Raw genomic sequence first — 24,402 nt, 5'->3', positions numbered from 1 at the left:
TTCTTCGTCCGGATCCTCCTCGGAGTTTCGTCGGACGTCTTCCTGGTGCACGGACGCACCCTCTGCACTGTTTCTGATCGGCCGCATGTTTTTGATGGCGCCGCCTGCTGCTTCTTCTGCGGTGACTTCCCTTAAGGCGTCTTGGAAGGATAATTCTTCCTTTGCGAAAAGTCTCTGTTGTAGCTCGCGATGCCTTAACCCGCACACGAATCGGTCCCTCAGTCGTTCCTCGAGGTCCTTGAACTCGCAGGGCTTGGCGGCCTTCCGTAACGCGGCGATGTATTCCTTGGCTGACTCACCGGACCGTTGATCCCTTTGTTCGAAGGTGTGGCGCCATGAGATAACGGACACCTTGGGGATGAAGTGCTCCTTCAGCAGCTTCTTCAGGTCTGCGTAGCTTACAGACTCTACTGGGACAGGTGCTGCAAGGTTTTCTGCGATTTCGAAGGCGTCTTGGCCGCAAACGCAAAGCAGGGTGGCCGCCTTCAAGCTATCTTCCCTCACTTGGTTTGCCTTGACGTAGTTCTCCATTCTGGATACGTAGGACTCCCACCGCTCTGGATGTGAGACGTCGAATTCCGAAAGCCTTCCGATTTTCGCCATCTTCGGATCTTCAGGAGACGGGTCTATCAGCCAGCCTACCCCCGAATGCGCACCGGATTGGCGGGCAGCTGCCGAGTCGACGCCGTTCCTCTTCCGCCGCTCAGGACTCCTTGGGTAAGCTTACACTTCTTCCTTTCCAGGTAGTGCAAGGCATCCCATCCTCGTCGCCAGTGTTGAGTCCGTGGCGGGAAAACAGACACGAGAAGCAGCTGGAGTTCTCAGTTTCTTTTATTCAGCGTTCAGCTTACAGGAAGATGGCTTCAGCCTCGCCCAAACGCCTCGCAGCCTCTTATATAGGCAACTCCCGGGTAAATGGGTTACTTTTCCCGTGCCAGCACCCGCGCATGCGCACGGCGCTGGCGACAGCCTGTCTGGTCCCGGGCAGCTTTGCACCTGCCCGGGACTGCCTGCAAACGCCCGAGCCGTTTGCAAAGGCTCGGGACATAACACTGACCATCTGACAAATTATCATTAACTATTACAAATGACTCATAAAGTGAACATCAGTAGAATCATACATGTTTTTAATGCAATGTGTGAAGGCACATGGAGTTTTCTAATCAGTAGCCAACTTCTTATATTTCAAAGAAAGAGAAAACTAATTAATAGAAAACTCTCAATGACATTTGAAATTTTTCAATGACATTTGATTTCAAAGAGTTATCACTTTATAATCCTGTTGCTTTTTCCCTGAATTATTTTGCAATTACTAGTCTGAAGAAAAAAAAATATAGAATTCCTTACATCACTTCATTGATCAACGTCCAAGCAGGATCTTCTGTGAAGGAAGGCCTGTTATGAAAGAAGAAGGCTTGAGGGACAATTGCCCCCAAAATAACATTTCCTGGCTGAACAAATTGATGGGGTATAGGAAGTGGGTCATCAAGAATGCTACAATTGGTAGCATATGTTTTGTAAGTACAGAACAGGAACACAAGAAGCATTATTGCTGTCAACTCTGTCCTATTGTTGACAGTTTCCATCCAGAGAAAGATAGCTGTTCCTGTACAGAAAAACATCCTATTGCTACATCATTAAATTCCATGGCATCATTTTTATTACATTACATATATGGCCTCTAAAACAGTTGCCACAATATTGGAATATTTTCTCCAAAGAGATTTCAATTTTGGTTCCTCTGTGCTTCTTTCAGTTTTTTAAAGTGCTTTGAACTAATGCCAGTTTTTAAAAAAACAAAAACAAATGTTTTATATCCAAGAAGCTACTTTGCCATCTTCATTTTTTGCTTGCAAGAGTAGAATTATTTCCTCATTGCTTTTAAATTAAATTAATAAAATTCTGCATGGACAACCACTTCTTAAAGTCACTAAAGCTTCCATTTGTTCATTTCTCTTCAATGATCTCTGTACATGGCAAAGATACATTCCTTTATATAAAAGTGATCTGAGCAATCGGTATAATGGGAGAAAAATTGAAATATGAAATGAAGATTAGAATAGAAATGCTTCAAATGCTATTTATCTATACACTATTCAACAAATTATATTTTGAAGATAGGCAAAAGCACTCTGGTAGGCTGACTTTCTGAAAATTGAGTTTAATATCATCAATAATGCTAAAGAAGGAACCTGTAATTTTGATAACAGTTGGGGAAACAATTAAGTTCTCTCCAGTTCTCAGTATTTTGCTCATTTCTCCTGAGAAAAGGGCTAGAAGTATGTATTTAATGATTGTAAATACAGTGTAGTTTGCTTTGATTTTTTTTTATACCATGTAAGTCCTATGGGCCTTTTTTTAATCAAATTTCCTGAAAAAACTACAAGACAACCCTCCTATACAATAAATTGATAACAGTGATTAAAACTGAAAAGTTTTACCTAGTATACTAGATTCATTTTCATGCCTAGGTTGCCCATCAAAATCAAATAAATCTTTTGGTAATTTGCCCTGAGTGATTTTAATATTCATCTGAGAAATTCTACCCAGTTGTGAATGATCATTGCATTCCAATCCCTCATCAAACATAACTGTCATAGGAAAACCTGTTAATTTTTTATTAAATACTACTTTATAAATTCCCTTTATCAAAGTCTTAATTCCAGATAAATTAATTTCCATTCCAACCAATCTACCATGCTCATCAATCAATACAATTTCTACATTCATTTAGAAATTTATATACAAAACAATTCCCTTCCTTCTTTCCTTCCTTCCTTCCTTCCTTCCTTCCTTCCTTCCTTTCTTCCGTCTTCTTTCTTTCTTTCTTTCTTTTTCTTTTGTTCCTGCTGAAATACATTCTTCACCCAAAATTTTATAAATCAAATATTTTGTATCTTTCTTCTAAAATGTGATGGAATGTGCAACTGCAGGATTCAAGTGGGAGAATTTTGGCAATGCAGTTCTTCCCCAATATATAGGGTTATGTTAGGTTATAGGTTAGTTACGTGGGGGAGGGTGTGCCGCAGCATGTTTAATCGGACCCACTTTCAAGAGCTGGCCATCTATTGTTTTACTTGTATCAGAGTGTTCAAAGTGACTGCAGAGATGTTTCTAGCCTCGAGTCTGAACCACTAGATCAAATTGGATCAATATTTACTTTATGGTTTCATTCATTTGCTTAAATTTAAAGTACATGATGCTTTCTTATAGATATTTGATTAAGTACCTAGTACTATTATGGGCCTTTATGGAATTATTATTATGTGATATGTATTTATTTAGAGTCAGAGACCATGATACTATTTATTGGTATCATTTGATTGCTAGGTATGTATACTTTTTATATTTTAGATTTGGAACTACTTTTAATTAAACTAAAACAAGGAATTATTCTATTATATAATTGTATCCATATTGAAGAGTTGGAGGTAATTTTTTTATGTTACTTTGGTAAGTTGTCTCCATTTTAAACTTTTCTCATTGTTATCCCCTCCCTACTTTTCCCCTTTTGTTGTAATTTTATATTATAACCTTTTATATTTGAAACTGAATAAACCATTTTTTAAAAAAATTATATCCAGGTGATCATCATTCACATTAAATTGAATAGGACACTTCCATCCTTTGATGTTGAAATATGTCCCTTTTAAGGAGTTCTTTTCTCCAAGTCAAAGATGCTAAACTCTCAGTTTTTGCATGAATGGATAAGTTCCATATACAAAGCATACATGAACTTTTTGATCCATAAAAAAAATCATATCTTAATTCTATTGAAGTCAAGTGTCTATATTCATCCACATATGTCTACTGTGGTGTTCTAAGTATGAAAGCTTAACAAATGTTTCAGGAGAGCAATGGTACAATTTTCAGCAAATGTATGTGCCCAAAATCATCATCCACAGCAAAGAGATCAATCCATATCCATCCAAAATTCTAAAGTAGTTGAATAACCTCAGTGTATTGATAGACATTTGGGACCATCTGGTACAACAATGGTAAAATATTTTTGTTACCATATACTAGTGTAAATGTTCAATAAGCAAGCTGAAGGAAAATGTACAGAACATAATCAGAAAAATTAAGACAGAATATTAAGTATACTTCATCTTTAAATTAAAAATAAATATTTTGCAAGTTAATAAAATGCAACATTCCTGTAGTGAAAGTCTAATATAAATGTAAATCAAGTCAAAACACTTTCTGTACCCAGGAATGTGTCATAAATTCCTTACGGCAGTGATGGCGAACTTTTTAGTGACCGAGTGCCCAAACTGCAACCCAAAACCCACTTATTTATCACCAGGTGCCAGGTGGGCATGGCCCACTGAGTGGGCGTGGCTGTAGTCATGGCAGACTGGGTGGGTGTGGCCAAGGTGGATGTAGTCACCTCAATGTTGCTCAGGAGGGATGCCTGTGGGGGCCAGGCAAGGTTGGGAGAAATCCAGAGGGTCTCTGGCAGGTGGGGCAGTGGGCAGGAGGCTCATCCTGTGGGGTGAGGCAAGACAAGGTGAGGCAGGGGTGCCATTGTCACAGGGCAAGGCAAGGCAGGGGCCAGGGCAGTGGCTGCCTGACACCATCAGCCCCCACACACAGATGCCAGCAAGTGCATGGGGGCCAACAGTGTCCGTCAGCAGCCACAGGCTGCCAGCCCCTCAACTGGCGCACTCTGGGGCTCTACAGCCTGCTGCCAGCAGTTCAGAGAAGCCGCCTCTCAGCTGGATGGATGGCCGGCCAACAGCTGAATAGGCGATGCAGTGGGTCATGCCCAGGAAAGGAGAGCATACGAGGCCAGGAGGGACGGGGGGAGGGAAACCAGCTGTGCTGGGATGCATCTGGCCATGTAGGACCTCTGCGAGTTAGTGGGTGGCTGGTTGAAAAGGGATGATTGCCATCTTCGGGGCATGGCATGTGTGCCCACAGAGAGGGCTCTGAGTGCTGCTTCTGACATATGTGCCATAGGTTCACCACCACAGCCTTACAGAGAAGCAAGAGTTATTCAAGACAGCAAAGTAGATCAAATGAAGGAAAGAAAGAAAACAGATAAAGTCCAGCAGGGTGTTAAAATAAATCAGCATTCAACCAGTCAGTTAACTTTTAGAGATAAAAAAGCAAACTAAAAAGCAAACTAAAATAGAAACTTCAAAAACATTACCTTTGTATAAGAGTAATAGAATAGCATACTATCTTGAACATTTAAACATTTTACATGACATTATGCTTTCCAACGAATGTTCTTTGGAGATCTGATAAAACATATCATTATCTCAGATCACTATGATTTAACCTCAGTCTCTCCCAAACTCATACATTTTAAAAGTTAAAATTTTGAAAGCTAATGAAGCATATTTACAAACAGATATAGATGACCTTGAGGGCAATGAACAAGGAAAAATGCATCTTGATGGATATTATCATCTCATTTAAAATAAAAGAGAGAATTTGTGTGAAAAAAGACCTGTATCAGCCATAGGAATGAACATGTCATTCTTTATGCTTTCAGTGTGGCTGTTGCTTGTATCTCTAGGCAAGGTATATGGTATTATATGCAAACTGAGCAACCCCTTTAAGAAACCACAAAAATATTATCAGACTGGTGACTTTATCATTGGTGGGGTTGCTTCTCAGTTCTATCCATTCTCAGAAACAATACATTTCAGGCAGTATCCAAATCCATGGCTTTTTGAATCGCCAGTGTAAGTATCTGTCTATCTGTTGAGTGATAAATTCTTTTTTAAATTTTTTTTTATTATTTTTCACCATATACCATACACCAAAACAAACTTAAAATACATAAACATAAACAGTACTCTACATTTTAAGCATTCTTTACATCTTATTTACATTTTATGTACATCAATAATTATGTCTTTTTCTTTCTCTGTTCTAGCCAATTATAATATTTATTCCAAATTTCATAAAATTCTGTTGCCTCCTTGTCTTTTAATTCTAATGTAAGTTTGTTCATTTCTGCACATTCCAAGATTTTGTACATAATCATATCATTTGTGGCAATATTTTCATTCTTCCAACATTGAGCATATGCTATACGAGCTGCAGTCAATATGTGTATAATGATGTGTTTGAGTTGTTTTTCCATCTTTAAATTTATTGTGCCCAAAAGAAATAATTCTGGTTTGAAATCCATTTCAAACCAGTTATCAGTTATCAGTTATCAGTTATCAAACCAGTTATAACTGAAATCAGTTATCTCCTGTATCCAATCTCTTATTCGTTCCTAATAATTTTTTGCTTTGGGGCACAGCCACCACATATGATAAAATGTTCTTTCTCTGATTTTATATTTCCAACATTTTGGGTCTATGTTTTTATACATTTTAGCCAATCTCTCTGGTGTTAAATGCCATCTGTAAATCATTTTATATTGATTCTCTCTGTATGCAGTTGATAGTGTCAATTTGCAATTTATGTTCCATAAGGGTGAGAAATATGCCCATAGTTTGTAAGGCTGAAGTCTCTAGTATTGAAGACCAGGACATACATCTGTTACTTGGAAGCCATTTTATGGGCACTCTCACAAAATCATTGACTGGAGATAATCAGAAAATATCAAAAAAATTTGAAGGCAAACTGAACTACAATCACTCCCATTTTGTGTTCTAAGAATATCTCTGGGTTCAGAGATGTGTGAAACTCTGAATCATTGTTAGAAAAAACTATCTTGAAGCCACTTCTTCTTCCTCAAGGAAAAAACAATCTAGTTGCCTTTTGAAAAAGCACCTTTGAGATATCTTGAAGCTGGGGGGAATTGTTTTTGCTTTGTTATAGATATACTCGTTTAATTAAAAGTATTTTAAAATAAAATTAGATAGGATGAAAAGTTTAATGGGTACCAAAGAACATGTTGATAGGAGTATTGTCACCTTCAAGATTCAATTTATGGGATATAAAATAATTCTTATAGTAGTCTGTAATCATTACCTTTTGCATTGCCAATGAAGAGAGAACAACAGTAACTTAATTATGCCAATCTGAAACATATGTAGGCTGAGTTACATAATGTCAATATACTTTAAGATAATATTCTTGATATTGCAATTGTCTTTGCCCTCTCATTTACTCCTCTCTGCATTTTTCTAATTTATGTATCACCCCATTTTTGCCTGCAATTTTTATCTCTTTATTTCTTCTCCTTGTTTTCTTTATCTTCCTTTTTATCTCTTTGTAGTATGACCATTTGATAAAGAATACAACTTCTCATTCCAGTGAAATGCCAATAAACAATCAACATATACTCTCCTTAGTATATGCAGTAAAGGAGATCAATAGGAATCCAAAAATCTTACCAAACATCAGCCTTGGATTCCACATCTCTAATAGTTACATTGATGCAAGGATGATATATCTGAACACCTTGAAGCTTCTATCCAGCCAAGAAAGGACTATCCCTAATTATAGTTGTGAGAAACAGAATATGTTACCAGTTGTCATTGGAGAATCTGACTCCGAAAACTCACATCTGATGGCCAACATCTTAATCAGCTACAAAATTCCACAGGTAGGATATGTATACAAGAAAGATTGATATTCTAGTTTACAGTATACTCTTTATTAGCCTTTTCTAAGTCCTCACAAAACCAAGGAAAACAAGAATGTGGGAAAAATATGATTTACAGTCAGTGGCTAAGACCTGATTATGTGCCTAAGATGCCCTTTATACCTATTTGTTGTGTCCTGAGCCTGCAAAGGTAGGCTTGGGACATTGCAATGGTCCTGGGCAGTTGCAAGCTGCCTGGGACCAGACTGGCTGGCGCTGGCTTCACGCGCATGTGCGTGCCTAATTGTTACCATTCTGCCCGGGGACGTTGTTAAAAGGAGTCTGAGAGGCCTGCTAGCCTGAAAGCTGTGACGGAGAGAGAACTGTTGAATAAAGGCTGTTGTAATGAGCAGAATGTCTTCTTTTCATTCGCCATTGATCCAAGGACTCAACACTGGCGATGAAGGTGGGATCGCTTGCAAGATTAAAGAAGAAGATTTGTGAGCTCACCCTAGGAGTCCTGGAGAGAGGAAGACGGCATTAAATTCAGCACCTGGCCTGCCAGTACAGTGTCGCTGGAGGTAAGCTGGCTGATAGACCCCTTCCTAGAGTAAGAAGCAAGAATGGCGAAGATAGGAAGACTGTCTGAATTCGAGGTTAATCACCCAGAAAGATGGGAGTCTTATGTTGCCAGAGTAGAAAATTACTTTAGAGTAAATCAAGTAAGAGAAGATGGCTTGAAAGCCGCTATTTTGCTGTGTGTCTGTGGTCAAGATGCATTTGAAATTGCAGAAAACTTACACAGATTTTAAAAAGTTATTGAAGAAACATTTTCAGCCCAAGTTGTTTGTTATTGCGTGGAGACACACTTTTGAACAGAGGGATCAAAGAGCTGGTGAATCAGCTAAAGAATACATTGCAGCCTTGAGAAGAGCAGCTAAGCCTTGTGATTTTAAAGATCTAGAAGAAAGGCTGAGAGACCGTTTGTATGCGGGCTTAGGAACAGAGACTTGCAACAAAGACTCTTTGCAAAAGAGGACATTTCATTCCAAGATGCCTTGAGAGAGGTCACTGCAGAAGAGGCAGCAAGTGGGGCAGTCAAGAACATGAGGCCTATCAGGAACAACCCAGAAGCCGTCTCCGTACACCATGAGGGAGTCCAGGAGAACTCAGAAGAAGATCCTGAAGATGAGGTGGATCATCTCTACCCAGCCAGAGAAAGGAAAAAGAAGGAAGGCAAAGAAAATTCTTCAGCTGTACCCAAGTGCTTCGGGTGTGGAGGTTGCCACAGGAGGATCGACTGCAGGTTCCGTTCTGCAATCTGTAGAGCATGTGGAAAGCACGGCCACATAGCAGCTGTGTGTCTGGGCTGTCAGAAGGTACAACCCCGAGAAGAATTGCGCCTGAAAGGTATCAGGGTCCCCAGCCAAAACAGGGTGGGTTTCTGTGCATCACGTAGAAGCATTTATAGGACAGGCATACACAGGCCACTTAAAAAGAAACTGTCACTTAAGGTGAAGTTACAGGGAGTTCCATTAGTTATGGAACTGGACACTGGCTCTGCCCTTTCAATAATTTCTGTTCACACTTTCAGAAAGATTTGCTCTAGCAGTGGGTTCCAAGCCAAGCTTAGGCCATCCAATATAGTCTTGACAGACTTCCAAAATTCCAAGGTGTGTGTTAAGGGGGAGGCCACCCTTAATGTACAACATAAGAATTTTGAGGATTTCAAAATCCTTGTGTTGTACATTGGTAGTTGGGGGTGAAAGAAGGAGTCTCATTGGACTCGATTGGTTTGAGGCTTTGGGAATCCAAGTTACAGGGCTACACAATTTGCAAACATTAGGTCTACAAGAAGTCTGCAAAGAATTTGCAGATGTCTTCAGCCCTCAGCTGGGAACATACAAAGACCCCCCAGTTTCCTTGAAACTGGACCCCACTGTCACTGTCACTCCTATCAGAGTAAAAGCAAGGAGAGTACCCTTTGCTTTGAAAGGAAAAATTGATGCTGAATTGGACAAATTGATTCAGCAAGGTGTTTTGGAACCTGTGGACTTCAGTCCATGGGAAACTCCCATAGTCACGCCTCTCAAGGCTAATGGGGACATTCGCATCTGTGCAGATTACAAATGCACTCTAAACAAGGCTTTGCAATAGCATGCATATCCTGTACCTGTAGTCAGCCACATTTTAGCCTCCCTCAAAGGGGGGGGCGTGTTTTTGCAAAGCTGGATTTAGCACAGGCTTATCAACAGTTACCTGTTGATGAAGCTGCTGCTGAAGCACAAACTATTGTAACTCATAGGGGGGCATTCAAAGTCAAAAAACTACAATTTGGAATAAATGTGGCTCCTGGAATTTTCCAAAGCGTAATGGAAAACACCCTGAAGGGTATACAAGGGGTTTGGCCCTTATTTTGATGGTGTCCTAATAGCAGGAGAATCCACTCAAAATTTAGCTGAGAGGTTGAGGGCTGTTCTGCTGCGTTTCAGGAAATAAGGCCTCAAGCTTAAAAAAGACAAATGCAAAATTGGAGTGTCTTCTACAGATTTCCTGGAATTCAGAATAGATGCCAAGGGTATTGACCCTGCTGAGTCTAAATTAAAGGCTATCCTGCAGGCTCCTAGGCCTAAGTCTAAAGTTGAATTACAAGCTTTTCTGGGCCACTTGAACTTCTACAATTCATTCATACCTAACAAAGCTAATGTAGCTGAGCCACTTCATCGGCTCTTGGACAAACAGGCAGTGTGGCATTGGTCACAAGCACATGAAGCAAGCTTCAATGAGGTTAAGGCCTTACTTACATCAAATGATGTGCTTGCACATTTTAATGAAACTCTTCCTGTGTGCATCGCTTGTGATGCTTCCCCATATGGGGTGGGAGCAGTACTTAGCCATCTAAGACCTGATGGAACTCAGGTTCCTGTTGCATATTACTCCAGAACCTTGTCTTTTGCTGAGCGAAACTACATTCAGATAGATAGAGAAGCCTTGGCCATTGTTGCTGGAATTAAAAAATTCCATGATTTCCTATATGGCAGACACTTCACGGTCTACACTGACCATAAGCCTCTGTTGGGGTTGTTTACTACAAACAAACAAACCCCCCACATCATCTCCCCCAGAATGCTGAGATGGTCCATCTTTCTGTCAGCCTATGACTTTTCTCTGGTTCACAAACCTGGCAAGGAAATGGGCCATGTTGATGGCCTTAGCAGATTACCCTTACAAATGGTAGAGGCTGACCCTGCCCCTGCTATCAACATCCTTTCCATTCAGGCATTGCCTGAGTCGCCTTTAAATGCCAGGGATGTGGCTGCTGAATCAGCCATGGACCTCACACTCACTCGTGTATTGTCCTGGGTTTTATCTGGATGGCCAGAGAGTTGTCAAGGTACTGAGTTTCAGAGTTTCTGGCTTAAGAAACATGAGTTATCCACTTTTCAGGCTGTCTACTGTGGGACAGCAAAGTTGTTATTCCTACCTCAATGAGGCCTAGGGTCTTGGCTTCCCTTCATGAGGGCCATCCTGGCATTGTCAGAATGAAGGCACTTGTGTGCAGCCATTTGTGGTGGCCAGGGTTAGACAGGGAAGTAGAGGCTCAGGTGCACGGATGCCATTTGTGTCAGCGCTCACGCCCAGAAATGCCTCAGGCTCCTGTACATAGATGGGAGGAAACACAGTCACCTTTGTCTAGGGTGCACATTGATTATGCTGGGCCCTTTCAGGGTCAATTCTTCTTGGTCCTTGTTGACAGCTATTCAAAGTGGCTTGAGATTGTACCTGTCTCTTCAACCACTGCTGCCAAGACCATTCAAGTACTGAGGGGGATTTTTGCTGCACATGGGCTCCCTGACGTCCTGGTGTCTGACAATGGTCCTCAATTCACTTCTTTCAAGTTTCAAGCTTTCTTACAGGCCAACATGATTCGTCATGCCACCTCTGCACCATTCCACCCTTCCACCAACGGTATGGCTGAACGGATGGTCCGCATCACCAAGGATGCTTTAAAGAAACTGATCTATGGAGACTGGCACCACAGGTTGGCAGACTTTCTTCTTCCTTACCGCACCACACCTTCAACTTCCACTGGGAAGAGCCCAGCTGAACTCCATTGGAGGCGCAAACTGATCACCAAACTTGACAGGTTGCACCCGCATAGACTGCCTCCTGATGTCACCCAACCCAGGGCACTGCGGTAACTGTAAGTGGGTGCCCCCGTAAGGACCCAGAACTATGGGCCTGGTCACTTGTGGGTTCCTGCCATAGTATGCAAGGTTACTGGCCCTTTGTCATACGAGGTCTCCTTGGACGATGGTCGTGTCCTTCGGCGGCATATCTATCAGCTGCGTACGAGACTGGACTTACCCTCTGGAACTCCTGGGTTTTCTCCAGGGGGGAGGGGAACCACTATGGGCAAAGGGAAGCGTGTTGGCAGTAGCCGGGGCCAAACAGAGAAGCCACAGACAGCCTGTTCCAAGGTTCCGCAAGTGTTCCAAACAGGAATTCAAGGGAACAAGAAATCACACAGGCACCAGTGCCTACTCCAGCCAGGGAGTCACCCAGGGGGCATACTCATCATTCACAACTACCATTCAGCACTCCATTCAGGGAGAATAACCGGGAGCATCCTAATAACCCGAACATTGCAAGAGAGCTGGCACACAAACAGTCAAGCTGGCCCAGTACTGCTACTGTTTCCAGAAGGAAGCCTTCACACAGGGAGGTGGTCGGAGAGGCAAATCCCAATTCTGGCACCTCCGGCATAGATTGGGGGGCAATTGAGTTTTGGGGCACTGCAGAAACCCCAGACAATCCCGTTACGGGGCTTGGGAGTGAAGGGATGCGTTCCCTTGATAGGTCCATTGTGGGCTTGGAGGGCTCTACAGAAATGCCAAAGAGTGGCAGGCTTACAGAGGGGCCCGAGAGCCTACAGTTAGGCAGGTCAACCAGGTTCATGGGGGAGCAAAGTCCTGGTCTGACGAGCCCGGTGGGCAAGCAAGCAGACCAGGCAACGGGGCACAGTTCACGGGGACCACCAGGGTTTGAAAGAGGGGGTAACTCCACGTCATCCTCTGTACAAGAGGAAGTAGGGGATTCTCAGAATCTAAGGAGGTCACAGAGAGTAAAAAGATCTCCCAAGTATCTTGAGGACTTTGTAACCCTGCTGGCAAAGCAGAAAAAGTGAGAGGGTGCCTGTTGTTGTGGAAAATAGAAGTATGGGCATTGGGTATTAATCCCAGAACTATAGCCCGGTACCATTTGTGGTGTGGGTATTGCACAGCTGCAATAGATGTGCAGGTTTGGATTGGCACACCACACTCATGTTGAGGTCGTGTATAACTACCTATATAGTTAATAAGTCTCATCCAGGGGGGAAGGGGTGTTGTGTCCTGAGCCTGCAAAGGCAGGCTCGGGACATTGCAATGGTCCCAGGCAGTTGCAAGCTGCCCGGGACCAGACTAGCTGGCGCCGGCTTCACGCGCATGTGCAAGGCTCGGAGCGCGCCTAATTGTTACCATTCTGCTCGGGGACGTTGTTAAAAGGAGTCTGAGAGACCTGTGAGCCTGAGAGCTGTGACGGAGAGAGAACTGTTGAATAAAGGCTGTTGTAATGAGCAGAATGTCTTTTCTTCATTCGCCGTTGATCCAAGGACTCAACACTATTAAAATTCTCTTAATGGCTTATTTATAAAAATGGAAAATTCTAAAGAGATTTCAGGTTCATATACATGAATGGCAAATATTACAAATACAAATATACATACATTATACATGTTTTTAAAACATTTAAATAAATATACACTTCTCTATACTCAGTCAAGGTTTGTTTTGGTTTCTCATATTACATTTATTCTGTAGTTTTCAAATGCATGAAAAATGTAACAGTGACCCTTCGAAAGATTCAAGTCAGATTTTTTTCCCCAAATATTCATTCAGTTGTGTGCCCTCAAGAAACTAAATATTACTTATAAAAATGCTTTATGATTACAAATGAAAGAAAATGAAGAGAGTTGTACTTTTTTCTTCCCCTGAAGGTGGAGAACTAGAATTGTAAGCATAGTTATAAAATAATACACACACATACATGTGCACCCAGGTGCACGGGAACACACACACACGTACATGTTCTCCACCTTCATGGGAAGAAAGTAAAACCAAGCAACATAAAAATGCTTTACCATTATTGTATTTGATTTAATAGTCAAGATAAAACATAGAAAACTATCACAAATTATAAAAGAGAAGCACTCCAGTTCAAATCACCTTTTAACTCTATTTTTTTAATATCAGAAACATAACAAAATACTGCATTGTTATTAATTTACTAAGAAAATAGAAATATACAACAGCATTATAATAATTAAATGATTTTTTAATTTAATTTTTTATTTTTATTTCTTAATTTTTAATTAAGCCTATATTCTGCTCTGGGAAGCTCGGGGGGGGAAGGGAGGGTTTTTGTGAGGGGTGGGGGATGGGGTTTTTTTTTATATATATATATGTAATGTTTAGTTTCTTTTTTGTATATGTTGTCTTTTGTTTTGTATTGTTTTTGTCTTTTTGTAAAATTTATAAAACTTTCAATAAAAAAAATAATAATAATTAAATGATATGTTTAATTTGCATGAATTTTAATTTGTAGATTTCTATAGGAGAATTTATAAGATAAATTGTTTACCCAATTTTTTTAAAAAAATGTTTCTTTTTAACTTAGGTTGCTTATTGCTTTTTTGCTATAGAGAAGGATGCTGAAAACAGGATACCTTACTTCTATCGTATGGTTCCTGGTGAAGCACAGCAGTTTCATGGAATTGTTCAGTTGCTCCTTCATTTCCAATGGACTTGGGTTGGAATTATTGTAACAAAGTCAGATAAAGGAGAGAAGGTTATGGCAATTATGCTATCAATGTTTTCCCAGAATGGAATCTGTGCAGCTTTCATAGGAAGAATACAACCTTTAATTGATTTAGTTCATGTTGTTCATTTGACACAGCACATTCAAAGTATGACCCATTTTCTCCAAAATATGACAACCAATGTAATTGTCATGTATTCAGATACTCAGACAATGTGGAGCTTCAAAAATATGTTGCAGTTGGGAGAAGTAAGTTTAGGCAAAGTGTGGATTATCACAGCTCATTGGGACTTTGGATCACCAACATTTCTCAAAAAGATGGGGATAGAAATTTTCCACGGTGCTTTATCCTTTGCCATTCAAATTAATGAAGTACCAGGATTTCCGCCTTTCCTTGAGCTCCTTAATGTACATTGGCCAAAAGAAGATGGCATTTCCACGTTCATTTGGCAGAGGGAATGTTTGATACCCTGTTTTAATATGCACCAGGAAAACAAAAAAGAATGTGGTTGGGACGGAAGTCTAGAAAACCTACCAAAGTCTTTTTTTCAAATAAGTATGACTGGTCAGAGTTACAGCATCTACAATTCTGTCTATGCCATTGCTCATGTTTTACATAACTTGAAATCATCCAGATTTAGGCTGAAACCAACTATAGATAGAGCAAGAGTGGAGTTTCTGAATCTAGAACCTTGGAAGGTAAGAAAACATTCAAAGTGCCCTATTTATTAAGGAGTATTTCTTTATTTTCTGATTCGTATGCTGTTCTGTAGTTAACTCTCCTGCATGAATAATAAATGATAGATGAAATAATAGATGCTGCAGGATGTGATACAAAATACAAAATACAAATGGGGAACTTCTGTTCCCATTCTTATGTAGAAGAACCAAAACTCCCATCAGACCTCACCATGAGTTATGCTTGCTGATATTATTACAAACTGCATTCCATCAATTTCCATTATAGAGCTTTAGATTCTTCATTTCTACAAGAGCAGATGATCAGCAAGCAATTTTTAGTGAGGCACATGTTGTGACACATAGAGCTATAGAGGTAGACAGAATCAGAGACAGCTCCATAAGATAAGCATAAGAGCAACCAAAGAAATAATTGTCTACCAAACTCTGAATGTTTTATTTTTTCCAAATCAGCTGCATCATTTCCTGAGCAGAATCTCATTTAATAACAATGTTGGGGACCATATATCTTTCAATGAAAATGGTGAATTAAGATCCGGTTATGACATAACAAATTTGATTGGTTTTCCAAACAAATCCTTTTCAAATATCAGGGTTGGAAGGATTGATTCAGAGGCTTCATCCAGCAAACCATTCATCATTAATGAAGATCTTATCGTATGGCACAAAGAGTTTAACAAGGTTAGACCAAATTATGTTCTAAAATATAAATTCAAATGGGGAAGGTATTGCAAAATTGATGCTTGGCATTTATCCTTTAGCATATACAGTAGAGTGGGTGAATGCTACTAATAATAGTTAATGAAGTGGTGGTTTTATAAAATATGTTATTCTAAATTTTGATTGACAATAAACAGCTTTCAAAGTATTTTTCAAAGGCAAATAAAACTTCAGTGAAGTTCTCACAGGGTATCACATACTCAGGATATACAGTATGTGTGTCCCATGTTTTATTATAACAGAACTCTCCTCTGCTCTGCGGGTTTCCACAAGGTTCTGAAAGACTTCATTCTTTCTTTCTCACTATTAATATTGGGAGGGGGATACTGTCAAACTTGGAGGGGTGTTGCAGCAAATTTCAGCATCTGAGACTGTGTGCTAGAAGATTACGTAGACCTTAACAATTGCTTATTCTGGTTATAAGAGAACACTTTGCTTTTTTTTCAGATCAGGAAGCAAGTATAAGCAGGTATGGTGAACACTGATGGGGAAGTGGGTTACAAGAAACAAGAGGAATACACAGCAACAACTGTGGATCATAAAATAAATAAATTTCTATGCTTTCCAGTGTCATTTTGAGATGGGCAGCATAGAAATTAAATATAGAAGAAAGATATAGATAGATAGATAGATAGATAGATAGATAGATAGATAGATAGATAGATAGATAGATAGATAGATAGATGAGAGAGGGGTGTGTGTGTGTGTGTGTGTGTGAGAGAGAGAGAGAGAGAGAGAGAGAGAGAGAGAGAGAGAGAGAGAGAGAGAGAGAGAGATGTAGAAAGATAAAAAGACAAATATACCACTTCACAGTGTTTTACAGCCCTCTCTAAGCAGTTTACAGAATCAGCATATTGCCCCAACAATCTGGGTCCTCATTTTATCAACCTCAGATGGATGGAAGGCTGAGTCAACCCTGAGCTGGTGAGAATTGAATTGCTGGCAGTCAACAGAATTAGCCTGCAGGACTGCATTCTAACCACTGTGCCATCATGGCTCTCTAGATAGAGAAAGAGATGAGATGAGATGAGAGGAGAGGAGAGGAGAGAAGAGGGACAGAGACAGAGACAAAGACAGACACAGAGACAGAGACAGAGACAGAGACAGAGCAGAGACAGAGACAGAGAGATACAATCACATATTGATTTAGAGGTTATTTTTAATATAGTGGAAAAAGCATTGTACTTATTAGCATCAGAGTGAATTTCAACATCCATCAATAAAAGTTTGGATTCAAGAACAGTACTACTCAAATTCATTCAGTGCTTTAGTCCTTATACTTCATATTCACCTACTAAATTTATTTTTACACAAAATTATAAATTGTTCAGGCAAGAGAATGAGAAGATTCTATTAAGGCAGAAATACTAAGAGACCTGGGAAAGCATTTCAGGAACCATAGTTTGATTGTATTTTTTTCACCAAATCATAAAACAGGGCTCCAAATTTGATAATTGTTCACTATACTTGCTTTTCTATCAGCTGTCACAGCAGCTATTAGGAATAGGAAATCCTGGTTATGGAAAGAGAGATTTGCAGAGGCAGGTTCAAGAATGAAGTGGAAGGAATACTGTATCTGAAGGATTCAATTGACACTTGGGATGCCAGTGTACCAGAAATATATTTAGAAGAGCTTAAGGTAGAAGAGAGAAAGAAGGAAGGGTCAAATAAATAAAAGCACATAGATAATGCCAGAGCATGCCAAAATAAGAGCATTCCCACATGACATAAGGACCAAATACTGTTTCAAGAATTAGTAAACTTCTACAGTTTTCTATGTATACATAGGTGCCACCATCTGCTGTGTGCAATGAAAACTGTCATCCAGGTTATAGCAGGAAAAAGCAAGAAGGGAAGCCATATTGTTGCTATGACTGTATTCCATGTCCAGCTGGAAAGATCTCAAATCAGAATGGTAAGAATTCTTCCTTTCCTTTTATTAAGAGACATTTTGGTATAATGGTTTAGGGTGCTGGATTAGAACCCGAAAGAACCTGAAAGACTGTGAGCTCCATTCCCACTTTAGGCATGAAAGTCTGATGGTTGGATCAGTCATTCTTCTGTGTGCTAGGAAAATGTTACCAAGAAACCCGCATGAAATTGTTCCTGGGGTCACCAGGAGTTAAGTCTGACTCAAAAGATTATAATAAGAACACATCACACAAAGTATTCAAGAACTTCCTATTGTTTCATGAAAGACATGTAATTCAAAGGATTTAAGAGGGAACATGGTGGGGGAGGATCTCTAGGAAATTCCATACTGGAAGAAATGAAGAAATTGGTGGGATATACAAAAACAAATTTAAGGCTTCTTTTACTTTTTATTTGTAGGGATTATTATGGATCAAAGTTATATATATATATATGTTTTCTGAGGTTTTCGCGGGTGTTTGTATGTAGGTCTTTGGTTGTTCAGGTTTTCTCCCACGTAAAATTGGAAGTGTCTTGGCGACGTTTCGACGAAGTCCCATTCGTCATCTTCAGGCTGGTGTTTTTAGCTTCATGCTTTGAGGATGACGAATGGGAAGATGACGAATGGGACTTCGTCGAAACGTCGCCAAGACACTTCCAATTTTACGCGGGAGAAAACCTGAACAACCAAAGACATATATATATATATATATATATATATATATATATATATATATATATATTCCATAATTGCTTTATTAAAAATCCATAAGCAACTAACAGTGGGAAATGTGTCACAATGAAACAATAGTTCTAATTAATTATATATGCAAACACAATATAACTTGATTGGAAATTAAAGTATTTTTTTCATACACTTTTATTTATGAATGTAATATAAAATAATTGTTTTATAAATAGGTTATGAAATTTCAGGTCCTTCGATTGCATATCTGCACCTCTGACCATAGTTGCTAAAAGTTAACAGTACTATTTTTCAATCTGAGATTAAAATTACATGAAAACTGGAGTATAAACTATAAACTAGGTACATTATGGTTTTAAAAGAAAAGAAAGAAAATATGCAAATATTTCTTTTTCCAATCTTAACCACATGTTTAATATGTCTCCACTCATGATAGTTCTAAAAAGGTTAAGGATAACTTTAGCCACAAATGAGTTGTTTGTCCTTATTTTACATAAAAATAGAAAACAAAACTGTTTTCTTTATTTCTAGTACAAATTACAGTTTAGATGCCTTTGGAATTAAATATCATGGTGATGGGAGGCAAATAAATTTAATAAGTAAATAAATAAAGGAAACACTGACAAAGTTTATAACTTTCAAACAGTAATGAGTGTAACTCAACAGTGTCTCAAGATAAGTGACCATATTTATTCTATAAATTGTAACATGCCAATTTCATCTTTTGGTTTACAAAGAAAATGCATTTTGATTGTGCCCTGTCTCATTTTTCTAAAGACAATTTCATTCCACTCTTATTTTTTTATCAGTTTGAAAATGTTTTATAAAAACTCTTTATAATTTGTAGAGATCAGAAGCAAACAAATTTAAAGAAATAAATAAATAAAATATTTATCCTGGTATATTTTTGACCTACTTATTTAGACACATACTCACTGACCTATTTATTTTCTCTTAATATGCACAGTCTTGAACATCTCCATTTAAAAAAAAAATTAGACCATGCTGAGAAAAGAGTGAATATCCTAGTGTGATAAGTGTGAATTATATTATGCTCAGATGAATGACTTATAGTTACCAGGCCTCCTAGCTGTTTATCTTAAATTCTGTAGAGAAAAGCCTGTAGAGTATTGTGAGGCTCCAGTCTAAATCTTTCTATAATCTTGACTATAGGAAGATCTGTGTAAATTAAATAACTAACAGATTTTGGAATGTAATGTTTTATTCTTCAGATATGGATGACTGTTTCAAGTGCCCAGAAGATCAGTATCCTAACAGACCTCAAGATAAATGCCTGCCAAAGAGTTTAATCTTTCTGTCTTATGATGATGTTTTGGGTATCAGTTTAGCCCTTTCAGCTTGTTTTTTTGCTCTGCTCACAACTGCAGTGCTTGGAATTTTTATTAAGCACAGGAATACTCCTATTGTCAAAGCCAACAATCGGGATCTTTCTTATCTTCTCTTAATTTCCCTTCTGCTTTGCTTCCTCTCGTCATTGCTATTTATTGGCCATCCTGGGGAAGTGATCTGCCCTTTACAACAAATAGCTTTTGCTATCGTTTTCTCAGTAGCTATCTCTTGTGTATTGGCAAAAACCATCACTGTAGTTCTGGCTTTTATGGCCACTAAGCCAGGATCAACGATAAAGAAATGGGTAGGGAAAAAATTGTCAAATTACATTGTCCTTTTCAGCTCCCTAATTCAGATAGGAATTTGTATTTCCTGGCTTTGTGTAGCTTGCCCTTACCCAGATATGGACTTGATCTCCTTGACTGAAGAAATTATATTTGAGTGTAACAAAGGTTCAGTTGTTATGTTTTATTGTATTCTGAGCTATCTAGGGTTTCTGGCTATTGTCAGCCTTATTATGGCTTTCCTAGCCAGGAAGTTGCCCAATAGTTTCAATGAAGCCAAATTCATCACTTTCAGCATGTTAGTATTTTGCAATGTTTGGCTATCTTTTGTTCCAACATACTTAAGCTCGAAGGGAAAATATATGGTTGCTGTGGAAATCTTTGCTTTACTAAGTTCCAGTGCTGGATTACTTGGTTGCATTTTCCTCCCTAAGTGTTACATAATTGTCCTGAGGCCTGAAATGAATAAGAAGGATCATCTAACAAGGAAAAATGTGGTCTGTAGAAATTGATTATAAGAACACTTAATAAAAGAAATGGGAAGATTCAAGATTTCTCATCCAGCTTGACATTTGTTTGCTTGTTGGGTCGGATTAATTTGCCAAATGAAAAGACTGAGATATATTCAAAAGGGAAAGATAACAAATAATATCTTTATTCATTATTCCATGAAAAAATGTTTTCTGGTTTGTATAATAAAGTTTTCTTGTGACTGTGTGAACCTTCTTCAGGTGTAAGATAATAGACGTGGTCCATAAAATATAAAAAAGATGGACAATGTATCTGTATAATATTGATTTATGGTTTGTTTTGTGATCGTTTGTTTTATGTGATTTCAATGCAGTGCAAAAGTTTATTTATGATAACAGATCTCCTCAGGCAACACTAACTATGGAGAGGGAACAAGGATTAGAACTTCAACAAGGTGTTCCCCCGATCTTTCCAATCTGAAATAGATTATCTGAAAAGTAATTGTATTAATGCATATATTAACTATGTTCATCCAAAATCACTATCAGCCTCAAAATGTTCCACAAGGAAAAGATACTAAAATTTCTCAATTTTTCTCTTAAGTGACTCATGTCATTGTGTCACAAGAATTACAATCCAAGTTAAATAAATAAAGATAAGAAATAAAGCAATTCCATTGTTGCAATTGTTCTTTCTATAATTCAGGAAAGAATATTTCTAAACAAATGGGAAGGCTTAAAACTAGCTTTAAAACATATAACATCCCGGCCTCAGATCTGAGCTGGATCTGATTTGAACTGGTTTTGAGGCTCCTTTCAGTAGGGGAATATCTATGAAGATTCTCAGTCATTGAGGTCATAATTATCTCAAAGGTGTTTTTCAAAAGGCAATTGGGCTGCAGCAGCGGAGGAGGAGGAGGAGGAGGAGGAGGAGGAGGAGGAGGAGGAGGAGGAGGAGGAGGAGGAGGCGACAGAATTCCTGCCCACAACACCCAAGGAATTTCTAAAGCCCAGAAAGAAGAAGAACTATTTCAGTCACTGATTATAAAACTCTTCTTTAATGCTCAGATGTTTTGCAAAAAGTCCACCATTGTCCAAGCTTATTGGAGGTTTGCTTTAACAATTATATAATTTGACTAACTGCTTATCTCCAATTTTAATCTAAACCTACAAAACTTGAGCAAGTTGGAATAAATGGATATACACAAAGTGAAGGGAGTTAAAAAGGACAGTGGAATATGTGCTTGGAATGATGGATTTGTCCACAAAATGGTACTGTTATTGATAATGCTACTTGCACTTCTGCCTCACAGTGTCAATAAGAAACTTTCTGCTCCTGATAAAGAGGGAGACCCAGGCATTGAATAACTGGAGATTGTATAAATATTTATGGAAGTATATACCGAGAAGTTTAGATAAATAGAAGTATTAATGTAAGAGAAAATTAATCTTATTGTATATAATACAGATAGGGAAATTTGGAGAGAGGAGTTGCTCGGACATTACCCCCGAATTGTATCTGAAGAGGGATGAGAGGGAAGAAAGGAGAGGAGAGAGAAAAGAGTAAAGGAGGGGGGAAGGGAGTAGGAAGGTTGGAAGAGAAGAGGAGAAGTGGGGAGAAAGGGGAGGAGAGTGGTGAAGGAAAGAGAAGAGGAGAGGAAGAAGAGGGAAGTAGGGAAGAGAAAAAAGGGAGAAAGAAGGTAGAGAAGAAGGAGTGTGGATAAAGTGAAAGGGGAAATGGGCGAGCAACACCAAAAGTCATGTGTATGTATTTATTTCATTTTATTAAAAGTATCTTATATATGAATGTAAAAAGAATGTATGTTAACATCTGATAAATATCACAGTATATGTATGGGGGAGAGTTTGGAAAAATAAAAAAAAATATTTAAAAAAAACAATGAGGCTAAGGATGTTCTCAGAAGCATCAGGACAATCAGAATGTATGGTCTGATACATTCAGTAGATACATACAAAATCCTAAAGAGATGTCCAATGATTTTTAAAGAATTCTCAGCTGTCATTCAATAAAACTTCAGCTGGAAAAAAAAAAGAAACTTTCTGCTCCTCCTGATACACAGAGTACCTCTAAGAAATGCAGAGTAAGTAACTTCTTTCTGAAAACTCAGGAAAATTTTCAGTAGGGAGAATTTATCATTGGAGAAGTACTTCCTCTTAGCTTCCTTCAATGCTACAGAACAAATTTCAGTGTACCACCTTCTCCTGATTTGATCAGGAAAAATGTGTAAGGAATTTTCTTTGTTTTTGTTTTTCCACATGACATTTATCTGCTTAGAAAAATGACAGAAAAAACAAAACTTATAAAAGTTGCCAACCCATAGTTCTCCATGATAGACAAATTCCTAAAATTTGGCATTTTCTTCTTTTTGAAACAAAATAAATGAATAAATGGCCAGAGTTAGAATTAACAATTGCTGAGATTTCATCTCTTAAATTATTAATTGCACACTATCAAGAATACTTGTAATGTTGGTCCCATTATGATATGGCATTTTCTACCCTCAATAGGATGGACAATGCTAGCGGCAGCACTTGAACCAAAATAACATGGATACCCATAGGTTAACTGATAAATTAGAAATGAACAAAATAACACGGAAAAAAAAACATTTCATGAGGGTCTTATCTTCTTTTGAATGTGAAAAAATGTTTTGTGTTTGATCCTAAAATCATTTAAATTATATTGCTACATTACACATAAATTCTGTCTAGTACAGTATTGTTCCACCACAGCTGCTATTTCTCCCTATTGCTCCAGGAAATAGATAGAGAGCTCAAGCGATAGATAGACTTAGATGATAGATAGACAAATAGATAAAGATACAAATATACATCTGCAAAAGAAGCAAGATTCCTTATACTTCCCCCCTACCAAGGATATTCCAGAGGCTGAATCAATGAGATTTAAGTAACATTCAGGGGACTTCCAGTGGCGATTACCATGTCAATGGCAGCTTTCTTTTAGCCGTCCAACCTGGGAATGCATTAAAGCCGGCAGAGACAGCACTCATCAGCTGTTCCGCAGCTTGAACCTGTCATCCAGGAGAAGGGAAGAAGGTGAGCTTTTCCAGATAGAGGTCGAGTTCCCCTAGTTCTCCATTAATTTTGTTTTTGGGAGGATGAAGGGGAAGAACTCGCTCGGAGTCTGGATTGTCTCCGCATCCCAGGACGCCTTTGTTCTTTGGAATGAAGCCAGATGCTGCTTCCACATCTGCTGTCTAAAGTGATATGTGAGTAATTATAAGCAGATGGAGCTGACCAGGAGGATTAAGATTGTGAGAGTTTGGGACTTTAACTCAAAATAATCAAAGTATCTTCTCCTCTTATTACTTTAACAAAAGGAGAAAGGAGAAAGGAAAAAAATGGCGGAGGAATGCCGTTTTTTTGCCTGAAAGGACATTGCTAAGAAAAACTTTCACTTTCATCTGGCAACAAAGTTTAAACAATGTAACAGATTTTATTTATTTAAAGAGTAAGCTTCTTTTTTCTCATTTGGGGGGGATTTTTTTTTAAACTATCCCCTCCTTTTACTCTTTTAAAAAAAAAAGTTTTAAAATGGCTTCAAAACACCCTGGAATTTCCTCTCTTCCTAAAGACTCAATTTCTTCTCCGGTAATTCAGACTGTACAGTAATCTAAAGCCAAAATCTCCCCCACCCTCTCCTCCTCCACCGGCATTCACACTTAAAGATTTACAGGATGCTTTGGAAAAAACAGCACAAGAGATTAGACATGAGACGGCAGAGCTTTTTGAGGAGAAAAATAGAGAGATGAAAGAAGATATACTGCTGGCTCTTCAGGGGCTGGCAGCCCATCTAGAACGACTTGATGAGCGTGTGGACAATGTGGTGGAAAGTGTTGAAAAATTAGAAGACAGAGTTGGAAA

The 24,402-nt window shown here is 38.7% G+C and overlaps 1 protein-coding gene across 1 annotated transcript; it reads left to right on the top strand.

Annotated features, from left to right (window-relative positions):
* Window positions 1–5,481: 5,481 nt before the first annotated feature.
* LOC120309731 (vomeronasal type-2 receptor 26-like) lies at window positions 5,482–20,538 on the top strand. Its single transcript, XM_039347253.1, has 6 exons — window positions 5,482–5,532; window positions 7,190–7,519; window positions 14,216–15,055; window positions 15,401–15,736; window positions 17,564–17,690; window positions 19,625–20,538. Exons 1-6 carry the CDS (start codon window positions 5,482–5,484, stop codon window positions 20,536–20,538), a joined length of 2,598 nt encoding a protein of 865 aa, XP_039203187.1.
* The last annotated feature ends 3,864 nt before the right edge of the window (window positions 20,539–24,402 follow it).

This window comes from Crotalus tigris, unplaced genomic scaffold (genome assembly GCF_016545835.1).
Source record: "Crotalus tigris isolate CLP2741 ecotype Arizona unplaced genomic scaffold, ASM1654583v1 scf7180000018058.1502924, whole genome shotgun sequence".
In the NCBI taxonomy this organism is placed as follows: domain Eukaryota; kingdom Metazoa; phylum Chordata; class Lepidosauria; order Squamata; family Viperidae; genus Crotalus; species Crotalus tigris.
This window is presented reverse-complemented; position numbering and strand designations above follow the sequence as displayed.